Source organism: Dunckerocampus dactyliophorus, chromosome 6 (assembly GCF_027744805.1).
Source record: "Dunckerocampus dactyliophorus isolate RoL2022-P2 chromosome 6, RoL_Ddac_1.1, whole genome shotgun sequence".
Taxonomy (NCBI): Eukaryota; Metazoa; Chordata; class Actinopteri; order Syngnathiformes; family Syngnathidae; genus Dunckerocampus; species Dunckerocampus dactyliophorus.
In genome coordinates, this window is record NC_072824.1 from 21,235,573 (window position 1) to 21,255,407 (window position 19,835).

At 45.1% G+C, this 19,835-nt stretch overlaps 1 protein-coding gene across 2 annotated transcripts; it reads right to left on the reverse strand.

Moving 5' to 3' along the window:
- Positions 1-2,225: 2,225 nt before the first annotated feature.
- crmp1 (collapsin response mediator protein 1) lies at positions 2,226-18,276 on the reverse strand. Of its 2 annotated transcripts, none has more exons than XM_054779631.1 (14): positions 17,745-18,276; positions 15,839-15,927; positions 15,563-15,747; positions 15,327-15,491; positions 14,863-14,924; positions 14,692-14,772; positions 14,130-14,198; positions 13,857-13,977; positions 13,584-13,740; positions 12,112-12,253; positions 10,006-10,176; positions 4,704-4,883; positions 4,457-4,619; positions 2,226-3,050 (listed from the first exon to the last, which is right to left on the reverse strand). In XM_054779631.1, exons 1-14 carry the CDS (start codon positions 18,087-18,089, stop codon positions 2,959-2,961), a joined length of 2,022 nt encoding a protein of 673 aa, XP_054635606.1. In that variant the 5' UTR covers positions 18,090-18,276; the 3' UTR covers positions 2,226-2,958. The 2 variants fall into 2 exon arrangements, with proteins under 2 accessions (XP_054635606.1, XP_054635607.1); XM_054779632.1 differs by lacking the exon at positions 17,745-18,276 and adding an exon at positions 17,024-17,191.
- Between the last annotated feature and the right edge of the window lie 1,559 nt (positions 18,277-19,835).

Consider the following 19,835-nt stretch of genomic DNA (forward strand, 5'->3'; position numbering starts at 1 on the left):
GCAGGTAGTTATCATTAGCTGGTGCACACCGAGCAGGATCACTGCGGGAAAAATACTCACTAGGAGGTAGGTTCTGAGATCAGGAAGCTAGCGAACAACGAATATACAAGGCAGGTTGGCACAGGTTGCAGGTGGGGAATGAAGGAGCAATCTGGCACTGAACAGCTGCCTTCAACCAGCTTCTGAAGGTGTAGAGGTAATTGACTGCAGGTGTGTGCCGACAGGTCCGCCTCTGCAGGACAGCATGCACTAAAACAAAAGGCAGACAGGCGGCAGCAGAGCGACAACACAGATCATGACACAAACCACCTGAAGGTTTAGTACTATTAGCGATCTAATGTATCTTATCTATTATATATTGTGTAGAACTAAGACATGAATAACATCAAATTAAAAGCACAAAATGAATGCCGACCCACCATCCACCAGTTCAAGTTCCAGACAAGTTTTTCCAGAGAGATTATTACTTGTACATCACTGTTTGACGTGTGTGATAAAAGGCAGTGTGCTAGCATGAATTAACTTCAGACAAATGTGCACATAGTATCAGCATTTGACACCAAATATGAGGTGAAAGAAAAATGGTAAAAAAACAGTAGTAGTCTGTCTGTGCGGCATGAGATAAAGTTAGCACACGCACAATGGACAAGCGTCAAGTGAGACGGATGTAACAGAGAGAATCCGGCCACTTTTCAAAATAAAACATTAAAAAACTGAAATCATGGAAATTATTTTTTCTTTCTGTGCGACACGGTACCAAATGATCAAATGATGGTATAAGGTATATTGTGGTGTATTAAAAAAATAATGTGTGTACTGTGTTGTCAGTTTTATAGAGATTCTGTAGGTCACTCTTAATTATTATGCACAAGACTGATATATACGTATACACACACGCACGCATGCACGCACACACACATATGTATATTATAATAATGCATATATTTTTCCTAAATGGGTGCCCTTTTTCTGGCTTAAGCACCTGTCTCCCATAATGTCTGTGCACGGGCCTGCTATGCAGTGATAATGCATTTGAGAGAGAACGAAGGCATTTTGCACACCAGCTTGATGCGTTTTAAGATATGCACAGAAATGACCCCAGAGACTTTTCATCACTGACGGCACAGCTGGCTCAGTAATTTGCCCAAGCACCGTTTTCTTTCCCAAACAGCTGCCTGATGCTCTCAAGGAATGGGAAATATCTGCATTGTTGTGGCGTATTTCCATACAATTGCAACACCCGCCCACACACACAAAATAAAGTTTACCTATATCATTTTATGACCTTAAAGGACCATTTGCAATTTGTTTGACTCACAAAATCGACATTACATCACTTTGGTTGAGTTCCAGAGCAGATGGCAGTGTCGCAAACACGTCTGTGTGGAGATGATGCTGTCTGGATCAATAGAAAGTTGTCGTGTCTCGGTATTAAAACGTGACGATATTTCTCGTTGAGAGAAAATCGTTCTCGCGGGAAGAGGACAGCCAGAGGTTTGTCAGACTATGACATTAACTATGAACAATGGTATCGCCTCTGTGAATGGTAATAGGCGTTATACAGAAGTGCGCGAGGCACGATCGGAACCGCACGTTAAGTGGGTACTATAAACCTTGCAATCTTACCTGCACTCCCAGCAGGGGTTCAACAGCTGCTGCGATGTCCAAGCAGAAACTGTAGCAATTCTAGATTTGATCAAACTTATTTCTTTGCAAAGGCAGAATATTCGGTATAGTTTTTGTCATTAATAAGAGTTTCTTCATGAGTGATATCATAATTGTAAAAGCAGATGCTTACTACCTGTTCTCAACAGACCGATAATGCATTGTTATTTCATGGCCGAGAGCATTATGGTTTCACAAAAGCTATACAGTACAACTCTCGTAAATTATACAGGACAGACTTTCAAAGTCGTCACCGGAGACTTAAAAAATAAGTGAACGTCTGCTACATAAGGCGTGACAATTATGTGGAGGTGTGCAATAATAACACAACATCCCTCTGGGACAACAGATGGGTTCAGATACAGACCGTGTTGTAGCCACTGAAGTGGATCATTACAAGCTGATAACAACAGTAATGGATGAGCAGAAGTAAAGGTAGTAAATGTTTTTGATAGCCTCTTTCAGAAAGGGATTGCTTTAACAATGTGTTTATTATTGTCGTTGTGTATCACACTGAGAGATGTTTCTAGTATATTTGCCTCATACAAAACAATCAGCACTCATGTTTTTCGTCAGTCTTTATTGATCATTAGTGGCTCAGACAACAGTAACGTAAGCGGCATAAAAATGCAAAATATACCATACACACCAACAACAACCACAATAAAAAACAAGGAATTTGTTCCACAAAAGCGCCTGAAGAGATTGTCAGTATACATGTAGACATGAGTGGTCGGTGGACAACTATAACACACACATTAAGTCTTTATGGCGTGATTCCATAATGCAACAATTGAAATGGCGCTAATTATTGCAGTGGCTCATCTGCTTGTGCTTGCATTTCGCGTTAGGGTGTAGAAAGTGTCTTATTTTGAAGTCGCATTGGTCATGTTTTTAAAAAATAAGTGATATTATCATGGTGCTTGATGCTTGCAAATAGAAGTGGAATGTAACAACAGTAGTCGTGTACAAGTCGTGTAACAGCTAAAAGTTACCGTATGTCTGTGCAATATGATCCACATGAGTTACACTGAACCAAATGCACAAGTAAAGATGGTAGATGGCCATGGCGAAGAACTCAGGAAATTGTGCTTCTATGTACGAAAGGGTTCGAGGGCTCATCATCTCGAATGGGAGTGAATTATTAGTTTTATTGATTGTAAATCACACTGATAAAATATGTGCATCTTCTTAGGGAGTGTGTACTCACAAGGCAGTACCGTAATGGTGTGTGTCATTGTTGCACCAAAGGAAACATGCTCTCGGTCATAAATACACAGTGGTGCATGCTGTTCAACCAAGGCTGGTGATGTTGGAGCGACCACCAGGGGGTGCTACAATACGATGGCCGGACCTGCGAGGTATGTTGTCGTCAATCTGAGCCCCTGTGGGAATGAAGACAGAATAAAATACGTTGTTATTGGATTTTATGAACCTTTTTCCGTTTAATACATCTGCTTATTTGTTTTCCTTCAACCCTTTATGGGGCACTCATTTTACATTTACGCCAGACAGGAAGTACAATAAGAGACCACTTTACTTGTGACTTTTAGAAGATGATCGTCGTTATTATTATTGTTATTACTATTAGCAATAGTAGCAATAGTAGCAATAGTAGTAGTACAGTCGTCCGTCGCTTATAGCGGTTAGTTGGTTCCAGACCGGATCGTGATAAATGATTTTTTTTCAATATAGGATTCACTGTTAATAAATGGAATACTTTCATAGTTAGGGCCTGTTTAAGACTTTCTAAATACAGTTTTTAAACATTATTAGAGCCCTGGAGACATGAAATAACACGCCTGTAACTAAGCAGTTAGCCCCAGATTTATTTCTTCTAAACTTAAGAAGCCAAAAACCTACCACTTCCACACGGAATGTGAGGATAATTTTTTTTTACTCTGTTATGTCAGACATGGCTGACTACATGACTTCATACAGTGTGAGTTTAGTTAAGGTAATGTAATGTAAGGTAATGTATCAATGTTTTGTGTCATTATTGCCGCCTAGTAACCAGAATACTACATATCACTTGTACTTCAATATGTTTTGACTAATAATAGACCATATTCTACATTGAAACAGCAATCATTTATTAATTAATTAATTTCTGAAAAACCATGAGGTGGGGGATGACTGTATTTAAAATTTACAAATTAGCTGGATTTGTGTTTGATGTTTAAACATGTTTTGATGAAATAAATACTAATATAATAAGCCTTTTACTATTATTTTGAAATGAAATTATATACATGACCATAAATATACAGTATTTCATTGCATTGTGTTACTCTTCATTCAAAATGTTAATGATTGTCATTTCAATTTTAAAATATGAATTATTGCTTATTGGCTGGAGTTCTACTGGAAGTCTATCCAAAGTTACTCAATCAAACAGAATAAAATAAAATTTAAAAAAAATATATATATATATATATATATATATATATATATATATATATATATATATATATATTTATATATTTATATATATATATATATTTATATATATAATGGTGTGAAAAAGTCTTTGCCCCCTTCCTGATTTCTTTTTGCATGTTTGTCACACTTAAATGTTTCAGATCATCAAACAGATTTGAATATTAGTCAATGACAAGACAACTGAACACAAAATGCAGTTTTTAAATCAAACCTACATTTGAAAAAGTGATTTGCTGAACATTTAAATGTTCCAAACATGCAAAAAATAAGAAATCAGGAAGGGGGCAAAAACTTTTTCACAGCACTGTATACAGTATATGAAATAAAGATATACATATAATCGTGTAACCTGATAGGCTGAAGTTGGACTGGTGAAGGTTGCGTATTGGGAGAGGTTGGTTCGAGGTGGGAGACGTTTTGGCTGAAGGTGAAGGTGTGATGTATTTTGGGGTTGGAATGACATCATACACAGGGCCATCATACATCCCACGTGTGACCCTTTTGTCCGCCATCTGTTTAGAAACATAGACAAAGCAAATATGTGTCCCATTACGGATTTAAAAAACACATTAAGAGGCACCTTTGCTGGACCGTACCTGGTTCCTGAACTTTAAACGCTGGTAAGCAAAGTCCGGGTAAGGCTTGCGAGGGATGAATCGACCAGAGCCCTGCTGAACTTGCAGCTTCCCTTCCTCATACACCACCCGACCTTGACTCAACACAAGTGTTGGAGCCCCTCGACACTCAAGGCCCTCAAAGATGTTGTATTCTGAAGCCTGGGAATTGAATAAAACAGAATTGTGTGTGAATATTAAACAGTGCATGAGGAAATTACCTGATTCGTTCATACGGCGCATCATGTCCAGCATTTACTAGATGAAATTATGCCCTCTAGTGGCTATGACTACTAGTACAATCTTCAAATGACAGCACCATTGTTTTTGCGTCTACACAGTAAACTCACTTTGACCTCACAGAAAGATATTCCAGACTTGGTCTGCAACCAACAATAGCTCTCATTCATACAACATAAATTATATATGAGGCCAAAAAATGAAACAAAGAGGGGGGTAGGGTTTATTTCTGCAAGCATTATATCAGAGAGAATAATGCACGCAGCAAAAATGCAGCATTTCAGAAGATGGAGAGGCTTGGGGCGTATCGAAAGTGGGAGAGTATAAAAGCAGGGGGGAGGGGTAATGAGGATGCAGTGCAGGGTGGGTAATGGGGTGTGTGCGGGGGGATTAGAACCTAAAGCCGACAGCAGTCTGGATTAGGGCCTCTGATCGACGAGCTGCAGACAAAATATATCAAATACTGTCTGAAACTTGAGACATTTCGCTTGAGCTAATATTTAGTTGAAATACATATAAAGGTATAAATGCAGAAAATGTATCTTTGTAGCTTCAATGCAAAATGTTATGTGTTGTGTTTCCTGCTATCAACCCTGCATGTACTGTAGTCTAAATCATGTAATTGAAATATGCAGGATGGCCTCTGTGATCCACAGAGTCAAGAGATCGGGAAGATCTGGCTTCGAATCTCCGTCCATCTCTGTGTGTGTCACGATCGATGTGTTAGCCTGCGTGACAGTTTAGTGTGTTTACACTTTTATGCCTTAGTTCCTGTTCTATGCTCTTATTTTGGTAGTACTTCCTGTTTTGCCTGGTTTGTGTCCGCCTGCTTTGCTTTCTTCTTTATGTCTTGCACCTGTTGCTAATTTGAGTTCCTATTTAGTTCAGGTGCGTGGATCCTTCTGTGTTGTTGCATTTCGTTCATTTCGTTCCTTGGTTCGTTCGTTCCTTTGTGTCGGTGTCTGTGTAAGCCTGACACGCTACTGCAAAGCGTCCTTTATCAAGTTCCTGCCGCTGCGCTGCAGCCATCATTAAAGATAAGTTTTCCTGCAACGAGTGCCTGCTCTCTGCATACTGGGGTCATCGCCACTATGCCAAGAACAAGACGTGACAGAATGCAACAACCAGAAGAAGATGACCTCGCAGAGAGCGATTTCTGGACCTGGCAGATCCTAAAGGCTATGGAAGAGGAGTGCACAATGTTCTCTCCAGAGGAGCTGGAGGACATGGTGTGGGGGCCGGACGGCACGCTTATTCCTATGGCGTGGGTGTACCCGGGACCCGCCAAAGGCACGTCTGACCATCCGCGACGCCAAGGCATGTGTGGACCGGCTCCAGCGAGAGGTTCACGGCGTAAAAGGGTGAAGCCACGCAACTCCTCCTCACCACGCCAAGCAGAGGTGCAATTCCCTCCTTGCAGTGTTTCTGAGTGCCGGCTGATTGCTCAGCCCATTACGGTTCCCGCTCAGCGTCAGCACGACGAGCTCTGGCTGCCCCCCTCCTCCGTTTCTCCGCTTCCCACGCAACGCCAAGAGGAGGTCAGTCTCCCTCAGATTCCCGCGTCCCGAAGCTCCGAGCTCCAACTGCCCTCCGTTGTTTCCAAGTTGCTTCCCAGGCAACGTCAAGAGGTCAGTTCTCCTCCCACCCCCGCACCTCGGCTCAAGAAGTGTCAGACTCACCCTGTGCCCACTCCACGCGGTGTGAAGTCACAGACGCCGCTGGAGCCCACACCACACAGCTTCAAGCTTCAGTCCCTCCCGGTGTCCGTGCCGAGTTGCTTGAGGTCACAGACTCCCCCAGAAGCCACACCTGGCTGCCTCAAACCTCATAACCCCCCCGTGCCCACCCCGCGGCATTTCAAGCCCATTCCAAGACCCCGCCTGAGGCCACCTGCAGTTCCGTTCGGGAGGTCAGAGCAGGTGGAACTCCTGACCCACCTCCAAGCCCCCCTCCTCCCTTCCCTGGTTCCGCCGATGGCAGTGAACGGCGTCTGGGATCCGCCTTCGGAAGGGGGGGCTAGTACTAGCAGCTGCTCCTCCGTCGGCAAGCCAAGACGCACAGCTAGCTGCTCCTCCGTCGGCAAGCCAAGACGCACAGCTAGCTGCTCCTCCGTCGGCAAGCCAAGACGCACAGCTAGCTGCTCCTCCGTCGGCAAGCCAAGACGCACAGCTAGCTGCTCCTCCGTCGGCAAGCCAAGACGCACAGCTAGCTGCTCCTCCGTCGGCAAGCCAAGACGCACAGCTAGCTGCTCCTCCGTCGGCAAGCCAAGACGCACAGCTAGCTGCTCCTCCGTCGGCAAGCCAAGACGCACAGCTAGCTGCTCCTCCGTCGGCAAGCCAAGACGCACAGCTAGCTGCTCCTCCGTCGGCAAGCCAGGACGCACAGCTAGCTGCTCCTCCGTCGGCAAGCCAGGACGCACAGCTAGCTGCTCCTCCGTCGGCAAGCCAGGACGCACAGCTAGCTGCTCCTCCGTCGGCAAGCCAGGACGCACAGCTAGCTGCTCCTCCGTCGGCAAGCCAGGACGCACAGCTAGCTGCTCCTCCGTCGGCAAGCCAAGACGCACAGCTAGCTGCTCCTCCGTCGGCAAGCCAAGACGCACAGCTAGCTGCTCCTCCGTCGGCAAGCCAAGACGCACAGCTAGCTGCTCCTCCGTCGGCAAGCCAAGACGCACAGCTAGCTGCTCCTCCGTCTGCAAGCCAAGACGCACAGCTAGCTGCTCCTCCGTCTGCAAGCCAAGACGCACAGCTAGCTGCTCCTCCGTCTGCAAGCCAAGACGCACAGCTAGCTGCTCCTCCGTCTGCAAGCCAAGACGCACAGCTAGCTGCTCCTCCGTCTGCAAGCCAAGACGCACAGCTAGCTGCTCCTCCGTCTGCAAGCCAAGACGCACAGCTAGCTGCTCCTCCGTCTGCAAGCCAAGACGCACAGCTAGCTGCTCCTCCGTCTGCAAGCCAAGACGCACAGCTAGCTGCTCCTCCGTCTGCAAGCCAAGACGCACAGCTAGCTGCTCCTCCGTCTGCAAGCCAGGACGCACAGCTAGCTGCTCCTCCGTCTGCAAGCCAGGACGCACAGCTAGCTGCTCCTCCGTCTGCAAGCCAGGACGCACAGCTAGCTGCTCCTCCGTCTGCAAGCCAGGACGCACAGCTAGCTGCTCCTCCGTCTGCAAGCCAGGACGCACAGCTAGCTGCTCCTCCGTCTGCAAGCCAGGACGCACAGCTAGCTGCTCCTCCGTCTGCAAGCCAGGACGCACAGCTAGCTGCTCCTCCGTCTGCAAGCCAGGACGCACAGCTAACTGCTCCTCCGTCTGCAAGCCAGGACGCACAGCTAGCTGCTCCTCCGTCTGCAAGCCAGGACGCACAGCTAGCTGCTCCTCCGTCTGCAAGCCAAGACGCACAGCTAGCTGCTCCTCCGTCCGCAAGCCAGGACGCACAGCTAGCTGCTCCTCCGTCCGCAAGCCAGGACGCACAGCTAGCTGCTCCTCCGTCCGCAAGCCAGGACGCACAGCTAGCTGCTCCTCCGTCCGCAAGCCAGGACGCACAGCTAGCTGCTCCTCCGTCCGCAAGCCAGGACGCACAGCTAGCTGCTCCTCCGTCCGCAAGCCAGGACGCACAGCTAGCTGCTCCTCCGTCCGCAAGCCAGGACGCACAGCTAGCTGCTCCTCCGTCCGCAAGCCAGGACGCACAGCTAGCTGCTCCTCCGTCCGCAAGCCAAGACACACTGCTTAGTCCTCTACCTGGAAGTCAAGCTGCAGGGCTCGTGGCAGCAAGCCAAGAACAGCAGCCCGCTTCGCCGATTCCTCCTTCAGTTCCAGAGGACGAGACTCCTGCATATGTTCCGCCTTCAGTTCCTGTCCTGGCGTTTCCCACACGTCAGCCGGCTTCGCCTGGAGTTCCTGTCCTGGTGTCTCCAACACGCCACCGTGCCCCAACTCTCGTTCCTATTCTGGCATCTCCCACGTGCCAGGTGTCCTCTGCTGAAGTCCCTGCCACTGCTCAGCTCTCCTGCCAGCTCCTTTGCCAGGCTCACCATCCTGGCCGTCCTCCGGAGAGGTTCCGCCACTCACTCCGCCGGACCTGCCGTTCCAGCCGACCACCGGATGGGTCCCAACTCCTCTGCCAGGCTCACCATCCTGGCCGTCCGCCGGAGGGGTCGTGCCGCTGACCCACCACCGGTCCTCCCACCACCCATCCCTCCTTTTTTCTTTTGTTGTGACTTTGGACTTTTCGGACGTCTAGGATCCGTCCTTGAGGAGGGGGTACTGTCACGATCGATGTGTTAGCCTGCGTGACAGTTTAGTGTGTTTACACTTTTATGCCTTAGTTCCTGTTCTATGCTCTTATTTTGGTAGTACTTCCTGTTTTGCCTGGTTTGTGTCCGCCTGCTTTGCTTTCTTCTTTATGTCTTGCACCTGTTGCTAATTTGAGTTCCTATTTAGTTCAGGTGCGTGGATCCTTCTGTGTTGTTGCATTTCGTTCATTTCGTTCCTTGGTTCGTTCGTTCCTTTGTGTCGGTGTCTGTGTAAGCCTGACACGCTACTGCAAAGCGTCCTTTATCAAGTTCCTGCCGCTGCGCTGCAGCCATCATTAAAGATAAGTTTTCCTGCAACGAGTGCCTGCTCTCTGCATACTGGGGTCATCGCCACTATGCCAAGAACAAGACGTGACAGTGTGGAGTTTGTATGTTCACCCCGTGCGTGTGTGGGTTTTTTCCGGGTACTCCGGTTTCCTCCCACATTCCAAAAACACACGTTAGGTTACCGTAATTGGCGATGCTAAATTGTCCATAGGTATAAAAGTGAGTGTGAATGGTTGTTTGTCTATATGTGCCCTGCGATTGGCTGGCGACCAGTCCAAGGTGTACCCCGCCTCTCGCCCGAAGTCAGCTGGTATAGGCTCCGGCATACCCGCGACCCGAGTGAGGATAAGCGGCATAGAAGATGGATGGATGGGCCTCTGTGATCTTTTATTTGGTTTTTAATCCTCCTCTCCTCTGCTTCTACTTTTACTAATATTAATTCATCTTCATTTTTGCCTCAGGTTGTCCTTACCGACTGCTGGAGTTTGGAGGTGATGGTTTTGGTGCTGTCAGGGTCCCAGATGACGACGTCCGCATCAGAGCCCGCCGCTATCCGACCTTTACGTGGGTACAGATTGAAGATTTTGGCAGCGTTGGTAGACGTGACTGCCACAAACTGGTTCTCATCCATTTTTCCTATGGCCTGTGAGGAGGTGACAGGTGGATGTAAAATGTAGCAAACCATCTTCAGATACAGTGGAATTTCTCATGTCAAACACTATCTATTTTCCCCATAAGAAATCACGAAAATAGAAAAATAATCTGTGCCAGGGTCAAACTGTCACAATTACTGTACTGGTCCCTTTAGTAACATTTAAACATTCAAAACTGCAGTTGTGTGCAAAAATAAGATAACCACTGTAGTATTAAAATATTAAAACACTCATAGTTTTGTATTTCAGATCATAGATGGGCCTCATTCAAAAGTGCAAAAAGAAGTTAACTACTTTAATATGAAAAAATAGGGCTGTATAACAATTTTTATAACAATCGCAGTTTAAAAAATAATAAAAACACCTTAATTACATTTAGCACTACAAATGAACTTAATTATTTTTTTGTTAATTTAAAATTGGCCATCACTTCATCAAAATAAAGTATTTTTAATATTTTATCTCGGCCAGCGCCTGTCAACGTCTAGACAGCACGATAATTACATCCGGACTCGGCTCCAGCCGTCACCCTTTATCTTGCAGTTAGGACTACTTGTTTCATTTATCACACAACATTCTCCTATCACACGTTCTGACACACTGGCAGGTAAGTGACCGAGTCCGAATGAGGCTTGAGTGTAATGAGTAGTAATTTAATGAAGATTAAGAAACATTTTGGTTTTAGATCTCGCTCTGTAAAACCGGGCGAGATTCATGGATGCGTGGAGCTCCACTATGCTCTCAGCGGGCTGCTGGAGCTGACAGTGCACTGGACGCTTGGGACTGCTTTGGGGTGGAGCGGACCTCTCAGCAGCACCCGCTCTTGCTCAGTGAAAACACAAACTGCAGAACAATACTTGCTTTCAGTTTTAAGTCCCCAAATACCAAAAAACTCTCCAATGACAACAGAAAAAGTCACTAGATTTGTCGCTAGTTACTTTGGAGAAAAGATGTCGCCAAGAGGGTTTGGAATGTCGCCAGAAATCAATAAGTGCACGTACATGGCGTCCTTAAATAGACCCCGCTATCACCCACGGTGAGTCACCGATTCACCATGGCAACGGGAGCGCCATACTTCCCCTGACGGAAGTGGAAAACCTCATAGAGGCTTACGAGGAGGCAAAAGAGCAAATAAAAAAGAAAGGCAACACCTCCACAGTCATGAAACAAAGACAGAAAGCGTTGCAAAGTATTGCATTGACGATAAGATGCATCTTTTGTGTGGAAGCAGTACAAATACACACTCATTGCAATAGTCAATTAATGTTATGTTTGTTGCTTGTTTAACAAATCAGGAACAGCACTGTACAGTACTATCTATGAACTCTTTAATGCTTTATTAGCACATTACCAATACTCGCCCGGAGCTTCAACAGCGTGTACATTTCCGATTTCCTCTCGAGCGCTAAGCCTTCTGGGTGATCTAGTACACACCCACATTAACTAACATCTCCGAAAATGTAGTCGCTCTGTGATTATGAATCCATTGAAATTGTACGTGAAATTGACTGCAGTGAGTGAAATTGTGTGAATACAGCTCCATCAGGCTCTTTTATCTTGCGGATGTGCATTTGCATTTATATGGGATGTGTATTTTATATACAGTATGTGGGCGTGAGAGACAGGGAGGACTTTCAATATTAGTGCAGACCTGACAACATGTATGAATTTGTCATACTCAGCATGTAATTTGACTCTTCAATATGCTTGTATGCTTCACTGCTCTCCATTTTGTTGCATTTCACTGGTTTCAGTTTTGAGTTCAGTCTGTGCAGCACACATAAATAAATAGATGATCAATTTCCCAATAGTGTTTCTGTCCCCCAGGGGTGGGGGCATGACAGAAAATAATTGAGAACCACTGATGTAGAGGAACACATTGTACATCTACACTCATGCTACACATGCATTCAGTTTGCACTCACCACTGCTTTGTCCCAAACAAAACTCATCCTCTCCTCCACTCCATTGGTGCCCTCTGGGATTAATGTGAAGTCCTCTTTGCCGATTGCTTTCTGAGAGATGCTGTATGCGCAGTGAGCGCTGCCCACCACCTGCAGATCGCCGCTGCAATCAATGCATGATGGATAATTATCAGAAGGGTCTTGAAAACTGTAGCAGCACCTTCACATAAAGGCCTCCAAAGTACTTCGAATTTGATCTCATGGTTTATGAAAAGAACGGACATGTCCAATACACCCGAAAGCAGTCATGCCCTTATTGGCCCCTAGGTGTCCTCATTCGGAGTAAAAGATCAAGTCAGCTATAAAGTACAATATAAAAATACAACAGGTGATCATCATCCATTTTCTTACTTATATTCTTATTCTATTCTTATCTAATGATTTGTTAGTTGCAACAATCACTTGATGCTACGAAGGGTTATTCTATTGTAATGCTTTGGATACAGCATTGAACTTTTATGAAAAGTATGCTAAAAATGCATCCTGTCAGTTAAGAGCGGCGCTGTGGTGCTGCCTTGAAAACCGACAATGAAGTACCAACGGAGGAGAGAGGCACTTGGGAGCCAAGGCAACAGATGATGAAAGAGTCAAATTCCTGTGCTATTTATGGAAACGGGGGCACTGAAAATCCATAGAAAGACGTCCTGCGCATTGAGTCCAGAGAGTGTGATAACGATTACAGAATAGAAGATCATCATGTAGCATAGTTGGTTCACTTTTTAAGCATATGCCTCATGTTAAATCAAGTTTGACATTGTGTAGTATACATGTATGAGCAGCTGCTGTGACTAGGATACCAAAGACATAATAAGAATGAAAACCTTGCATGTATGTCCGTTGGTGTCATGCGTTTGATTTACATATCACATTATGCACACCTTCTTGTTATAAATAACTCTCAGGGTGTGTTCACACTTGTCATGTTTGGTTCAGTTAAAACAAACTGATGCATTTGCTCTGCTAGCGCAGTTCGTTTGGTCCAGTGTGAACACGATCATCTGAAAAGTGGATCGAGACAGTTGGAGAGACGCCTCTCAGCCTATTTGCAAGTGAACTCTCAAAGACACGGACCAGTGTTAAAATGACAGCAAAAACATGCACAAATGACAAATAAGTCAGAGAAAATGTGTTGGAAGTGCTCTCTCTGCTCTGCCCTCTCCCTCCACCTCATCTGGCTCCTGTCAATGCAGTGGAGTAACGGTAATACTGTACGTTTCTCTCGGATGACAGTGCTTCTCACTTTATCTCTAATGGAGAGTCCAGCCACCCTACGGAGAAAACTCATTTTGGACGCTCATAGGAGGGTTCGGGTGTAGAGTGAGTTGGGTGGCAGCTGTAGGCAGGGACCTCGGCGGTCTGGTCCTCGGCTGCAGAAGCTGGCTCTCGGTACATGGAATGTCACATACATTGGTAAACATGTTTAAAAGTCTTACCAGGACAGAAGTGTGTGGAGGTGGTCTGAGGTCGTAGGGTCAGGACTCAGAGGTGGAGAGGTGACATAAGCAGCAGCTTTGGCCCAGTTCTTGCTCCAGTAATGGGAACCATCAGTGGCCAGGCTGGCTGTAATTGGCTCTCCAAAAACTACAGCGCCTGGAGATTTACATAAAAAGGAACACAGTCAACTTTCTGGAATACAAACAGGGGTGTTAATTTCCTTTGCTGCTGTGGAGAATAAGCTATATTGGAGCTGCATGAATGAGCGAGACCTTTTCTGCGGGCCTGGGTGATAGTGTCCGCTGCACTCTTGCTCATCACCTTGGTAATGTAGACAGGACAGTTGACACGGTTACCAAGCGTGATCGCACGGAATACAGCCTCAGCCTCCACCTGCAGGAAGGTAGGACATGTCAGAACTTGGATGGCTGGATGGATGGGTGCAGTGATATAGCACGGGTGCCAGGCAAGGTGGGGATTAGATGGGTAGACAGATTAATGGGCCTGTAGGTGTTTGGTGGGATGGATGCATGGATGATTATTACCTCTTCAGGACGACTCAGAGGATGGCCTTCAGGTCCAGTAATGCCCATCCCAAGGATTTTGCTCTGTTCCTAAAAGAAAGATTTAAAAAAGTAACTGAAAGATATTTGACAGAAGTGTTGAGTCTGACAAGTTTACAGTATTTGCTATATTGGGAAATGCCATTTGTAATCTACCATCCCATGTCATTGCATGCTACACGCCTAAAAACAACTTACTTAGTATGAGGCTCCTACATTGGTAGCCTTATATGTTCCATCTTCAGCATCAGAATTTAACTTTTCTCTGGGAGTTTTATTAGAGAAAAGGAAAATAATCTGTATGTACCATATTGACTCGAATATAAGACCCATTTTTATTGGAAAACTATTTTTAAAGACAAAATCAAAAGACCTAATAAACCTCTAGAACCCAACCTTTTTATATAAATACTGTCTTATGTTCCATAATTACAATACTTCTGAAAGGACATTTGGTAGTAGTATTGACACATCGTGTGATATTACAATTACGGGAAAGTAGCCACCGTATGCAAGGGAAGTGGATGAGTTAAATCACTCTTACCTGAGCAATCAGATCTCCATTTTCAGCATGTACTAACACCACAGCGCCAATCTCTTTCAAAAATGAGAAAGCCTCGTATAGCTGTAAAAGTGACCAAAGTAACATGTTGATGACAGATGAGAATGACACATTTTACTCAAAATTACTACATGCTGTTCTTACGAGAGCTACCTGAGAATCTGTCATCTGGTATAAGTCCTTATAGGCCATGTACACCTGGAAGGAGTTGATACCTGACACAAATGGACATAATGGACTTCAGTTAGAAGTGAGAAAGGCCTAAAAGTCAGTCTTTTTTAGGATATGAAGGTTGTTCTCAGACTCAGGATGCTTGTAATTGTTTGGAGGACATGAGTCACATGAGCAGCTGTTTTGTTGCTGCCCCCGGAAGAAAAGCGATATTTACTTGGACCATATAAGTAAAATGTGTATTGTGCCAAGCCTGATCACAGTATAATGAGGACAATGCATGTCCTCTGTGCTTTTGCTTTAAGAGGATTCAACACTGGGCCAAATTGTTTCTCAATCTTTCCCTGATGTTTTAGCGGGTCCAAAGTATGGCTAAAAATGACATTGGGCACAAGAATTAGCACAGAAACCAGGACTTTGAAATAAAAATGTAAAAATGGATGCACCTTTCTCTTGCACCAGCTGCTCTAACTCATCTTTGACTGTTTCATTCCACTGGGGGATGTCCACATGGAGGGAGTAGTCGCAGCACGCCTTCTTGTCTGCAGCATCCTGCCAGACCTCGAACGCCTCCAACAGGCTGTCCCCAGGCTGGGGGGTCACATGGTCAACTACAGTGGGTCGGGTCAGAGGTCAAGAGGGTGCATAATGTTAATATCAGTAGTGTCTTCTGTAGACTCACTGATCATGGTTGTGCCTCCAGCAAGCGCCGCCTTGGTGCCTTGGAGGAAGTCATCAACAGGGTATACGCCCAGATAGGACTTCATCAAGCAAGTGTTGACGTCAATTCCCCCAGGTATCACCAAGCGCCCATTGGCCTCGATCACCTTGACGCCACCTGGAACAACCAGATTCTCCCCAACCTGCCTACACATTATATAATGTTAATTGTAAAAGAATACAGACGCAAACACAGTGAAGTTATCTGTCATAACATTACATTATGTACTGTACGTACTTGATGAGCCCATCTTCAATGTACACGTCCACGTAAAGAGACTGATCATCGTTAACCACCCGTCCTCCTTTAATAAGCAGTCGCTCACTCTGCATGAATGAAGAATGGATATGTCATTCTACACACCTATGTAATACATGACATTACAGCTAATATTTATGCAGCGGATTTTACTCATTAGTCATGTGGCTCTCTGGTTGAATGGCATCAAATATCCAAAATGGTGTGACACAGAAGAACAGCCCTATTCCTTTATCTCATGCTTGATGTATGCTTATGGGCCAAGAGTTTTGTGGATATGGAGATTTGAGGATCTTTTTATTTCAAAATTTTTTTCACGACTGTAAACCGTATTTCTTGCGCCTTCTTGTGTGCTCAGAATGCTGTGCAAGACATGCTAGCATACATGTATAAAGTAATACAGATATCCTCAGTTTTACACTCATTAGACAAACGGTCAATGACTTGTGGTCATTTAGTTGCTAAGTCCTGTGCCCCTGAAAGTATATTTTGCTGGATGGTGGCAATATTTTTCAATCAACCTTGCTCAAATTTTACAGACATGTGTTTGTCAGTGCCATTAAGGTGTGGACAAAATTTGGTGGTGATTCGGCTAAACACACTAAAGTTACAGTGAGCGTTTTGTAGTATGCATTGAGCTGTGTTAGACATTTCTATTCAATCCAATTTATGGGGTCAAACTTGAGGGTTTAATAGCAGTGGCGCCATGTGGTGCATTTGGCAGAAAAATAATAGCACGGGCAGCACAGTACGGATGCATGTTTTCACAAATGTTCACTCTTTTGTGTGTAGTGGTTCAGGAGTAGAAGAGCTGGCAAACATGACTATAGACTAATACAGTCTATATTTAGCCCACTTAATATGCTGTAGTTAAGGGGTTTGCCATGAATTGTGCATCTGAGCTACTGGTATTATACTAATCCATTGGGTGACAAAAGAATTGCATCTGTTAGAGCTGGAAGTGATAATTAGAGTCCTGGTCAGACCTCTGATAACAACTGACCTCTGTCACAACTGTGCACGGTAAGGCTAATATAAGAAGAGGGACTACATTATGAAGCCTGCTGCTACAGTACAGTATTGCCTCCTCGCTAAGAATTTAATCGCCTCTTCCGGCATTGGCAGCAGGGATTGCTCCATGGCTCCAGAAGCTCCCACTCTTACCGTCGCATGGGGGAGGTTATTCTCCTGGCAACTGGTCCCAGACATGGTCCTTTCCCTGCGGGGCATAGGCCTGTTCACATCCCGGTTTACGGTTACTCCGTCTGCACCCCTTTGTTGTCGCCCCCCGAACATACACACGCAATATGGTCTCGTCGGCGTGAGCGCGCTCGGTGAAACGCAAGCAGCTGACGATTAGTGCGTGCGCACACAGGAGGGGAAGTGTGCACGTCTGCAGAAAACAAGGTGGCGTGCACTGGAGTGCCATAACACAATGACAATAAATACACTAGTTACACACTATCGTCACAGTATTCGGCACGCTCCCCCGCGCGCACGCACACACACAAACACTCCATGGCAATAATAGTAGCTTTACATGCATGGTCGCTGTCCATTTCAGCACCACAATGGACCAACGTCATTGTGCATTTTCGGTAACTTTAAAGACAAAAACAAGCCCAAGGCAAAATTCATATGTGTCTTAAAACGAATAAAAGACTATTGAAATAGCACAGATACTTGAATGTGGGGTTATGGTTAGACTGGGTGTTGCATAGATGAGGAATAGCTTCATGGGTATTGCAGTGATGTAAATCATTCCATGCCACGGAGAAGGCATCATTGAAACCCCAAAACGAGTTTGTGCAGTCACCCATAAAGCATATTGAACTATATAGCATATGTGTGAATTGGATTGTGTGTTGTAATTTGCAGAAATCACCTTTCCATGTGTGGTATCGCTTCCCGAAGAATAGCCGGTCTCAACCCCAGGACGCTCTACCTCCGCTGGTGAAGTGGTCAGTGACACGTCTGTCGGTCCACCGATAGCCTTGCCGGTGGAGTCGCACACATCCAGTAGTCTCTCCCGGCTCCCGCTCCTCGGGGTGCGGCTCCCTTTCCTCCCGACTGCATAGTTGTCGAAGTCGATGGTCTTGCTCTCAAATGCTCCCTCCACGGAGCTAAACATGCCGAAGCTTTTGCGCTGGTTCGGCCCGGTGGTGATGGGTCCAGCCAGGTAGACCGGGAGCTCATCCTCACGGTTCCACTGCCTCCTGCAGTCCGACATTGTTGCTTGATCCACACTGGGAGAGGGAGGACGAGGTGGTGGAGGCAGCAAGAAGCAATGTAATCGGGTCACACACGGCACCTCCTCCTCTTGTGATAGGTGAACACTAGTCTCCAGGCTGTATGGAAGATGAATAGTCACAGAAATAAGAAATAAATTATGTAATGCTTTCTTATTAGTGTGGTGAGTAACTCAACTATGGAGGACTGTGCCTTTGTCTCTTTCTCCAAAGCCCAAAGTGGGGTGATGTGCGTGTAACCTATTGAGAGGATTACAGCAGCACAGTCATGTTTTAAACCACATCTGGAAGGACAGATTTGTTCAGCGCCTGCTGGGCCCTCAGTGCGTATTATTTTTATATTATTATTGATGTCACTGCATCCACTTTATCATGGTTAAAAGCCTGCAACCTGCAGCTGAGGTATGGAGTTCCCTTGATTTTGCAGGAGATTTTATTTATTTGTGGTGTGACCACTGCACTGCATCAGTTCTGAATGGCAACAAAGAAGGTGCGAAGCCAGTGGCGCTGCTAGGATAATTCCAAGGGCCCCTGACTGACAGGGGCCCCATGCAGTAAATAGGTAAAATCATTTTGCTGTCTGGTTGTCGGCATTTGCAGCAGAGCAAAGTGAAACAATGCAAAGTGATCAATGGCATGCCACTTAGTATCACTGCAGTCTATGGGAATTACAAATATATGCAGGTATATATATTTCAAACACAAATTATTTTTCCACATAATGATTCCATTTCAACCTTATTTTCTTGTTGGCAGATTTAAAAGTTAATGTACAGTATATGTAGGTTTTTTTAAAGTCTTTCATAAATGTTAAAAACATTTTGGAATTTTACAATTAAAATTACAGTGTGACTAGTAAATATTACACGGGGAGTATTGAACTATAAGAAGCAAGACATTTGCAAACCTTCAGAGTTGGAGTTATGTAAAGCTCTTGTTGGGTCTGTTAAAGGAACACTGCATTTTTTGGGAATTTTGCCCGTCATCCACAATCCTTATGTGAAACATGAACATATATTTCTTCCCCTTTGCTGTGCGCTCTAAAGAGAGAAAATTAGTTCTAAAGAGAGAAATGCACGCAATGGGACACACCTATTTCAACTATAAAGCCCTCTAAAAAACATATAACAACGTTTTATTTTTTTACATACATGCTGTGATCATGCATTAACATTCATCATAACATGTAACACTTCAGTACTTTGCCTTATTCTGATCATTTTACCAAAACTTCTTTCCTATACGCATTGATGTCACATAGTCGATAAGAACTAACACTACTCCCATCAACAACAGCAGCATAGAAACAGCGTGTCTGTTTGTTATTACTAATCATGGCAGACTTCATGAGAGTTGCTGCCAACAACTACTTTTGGACAAATGAGGAACCAGAACCTTATCTTTTGAGCCTGAAAATATGGGGAATGAGCTACAGGTTATCAGGTAAGATGCCCCCTTGTCCCCCTTAGTGCCAGTGCTAAATGTGTCATGGATAGCAGTAAAATGAAAACAGTCACTTATAATCTCCGCTCTCATTGGGATGCCGACTGATGGGATGGCTGTATCTTTCAGCACAAGACTTGTGCTCGCTGTTCAGTTGGTAAATTTAGCATAGTCCTCAGGTAAAAAATGCAGCAAACTAGCATCTAGCTGAGTCTTTGTAGCGATGAGGTCGGTTGAGAGCCCGTATTCACGGCTTCAGTCTGTAAAGTTTAGTTGGCAACAGT

Coding starts and splice junctions, on each gene's coding strand:
- crmp1 (XM_054779631.1), bottom strand. CDS start 18,089: ATGTCGGACTGCAGGAGGCAGTGGAACCGTGAGGATGAGCTCCCGGTC. Junction 15,492..15,562: donor TGGAGGCACAACCATGATCA/GTGAGTCTACAG, acceptor GACCCACTGTAG/TTGACCATGTGACCCCCCAG. Junction 12,254..13,583: donor CTCCACACACTTCTGTCCTG/GTAAGACTTTTA, acceptor CATTGATTGCAG/CGGCGATCTGCAGGTGGTGG.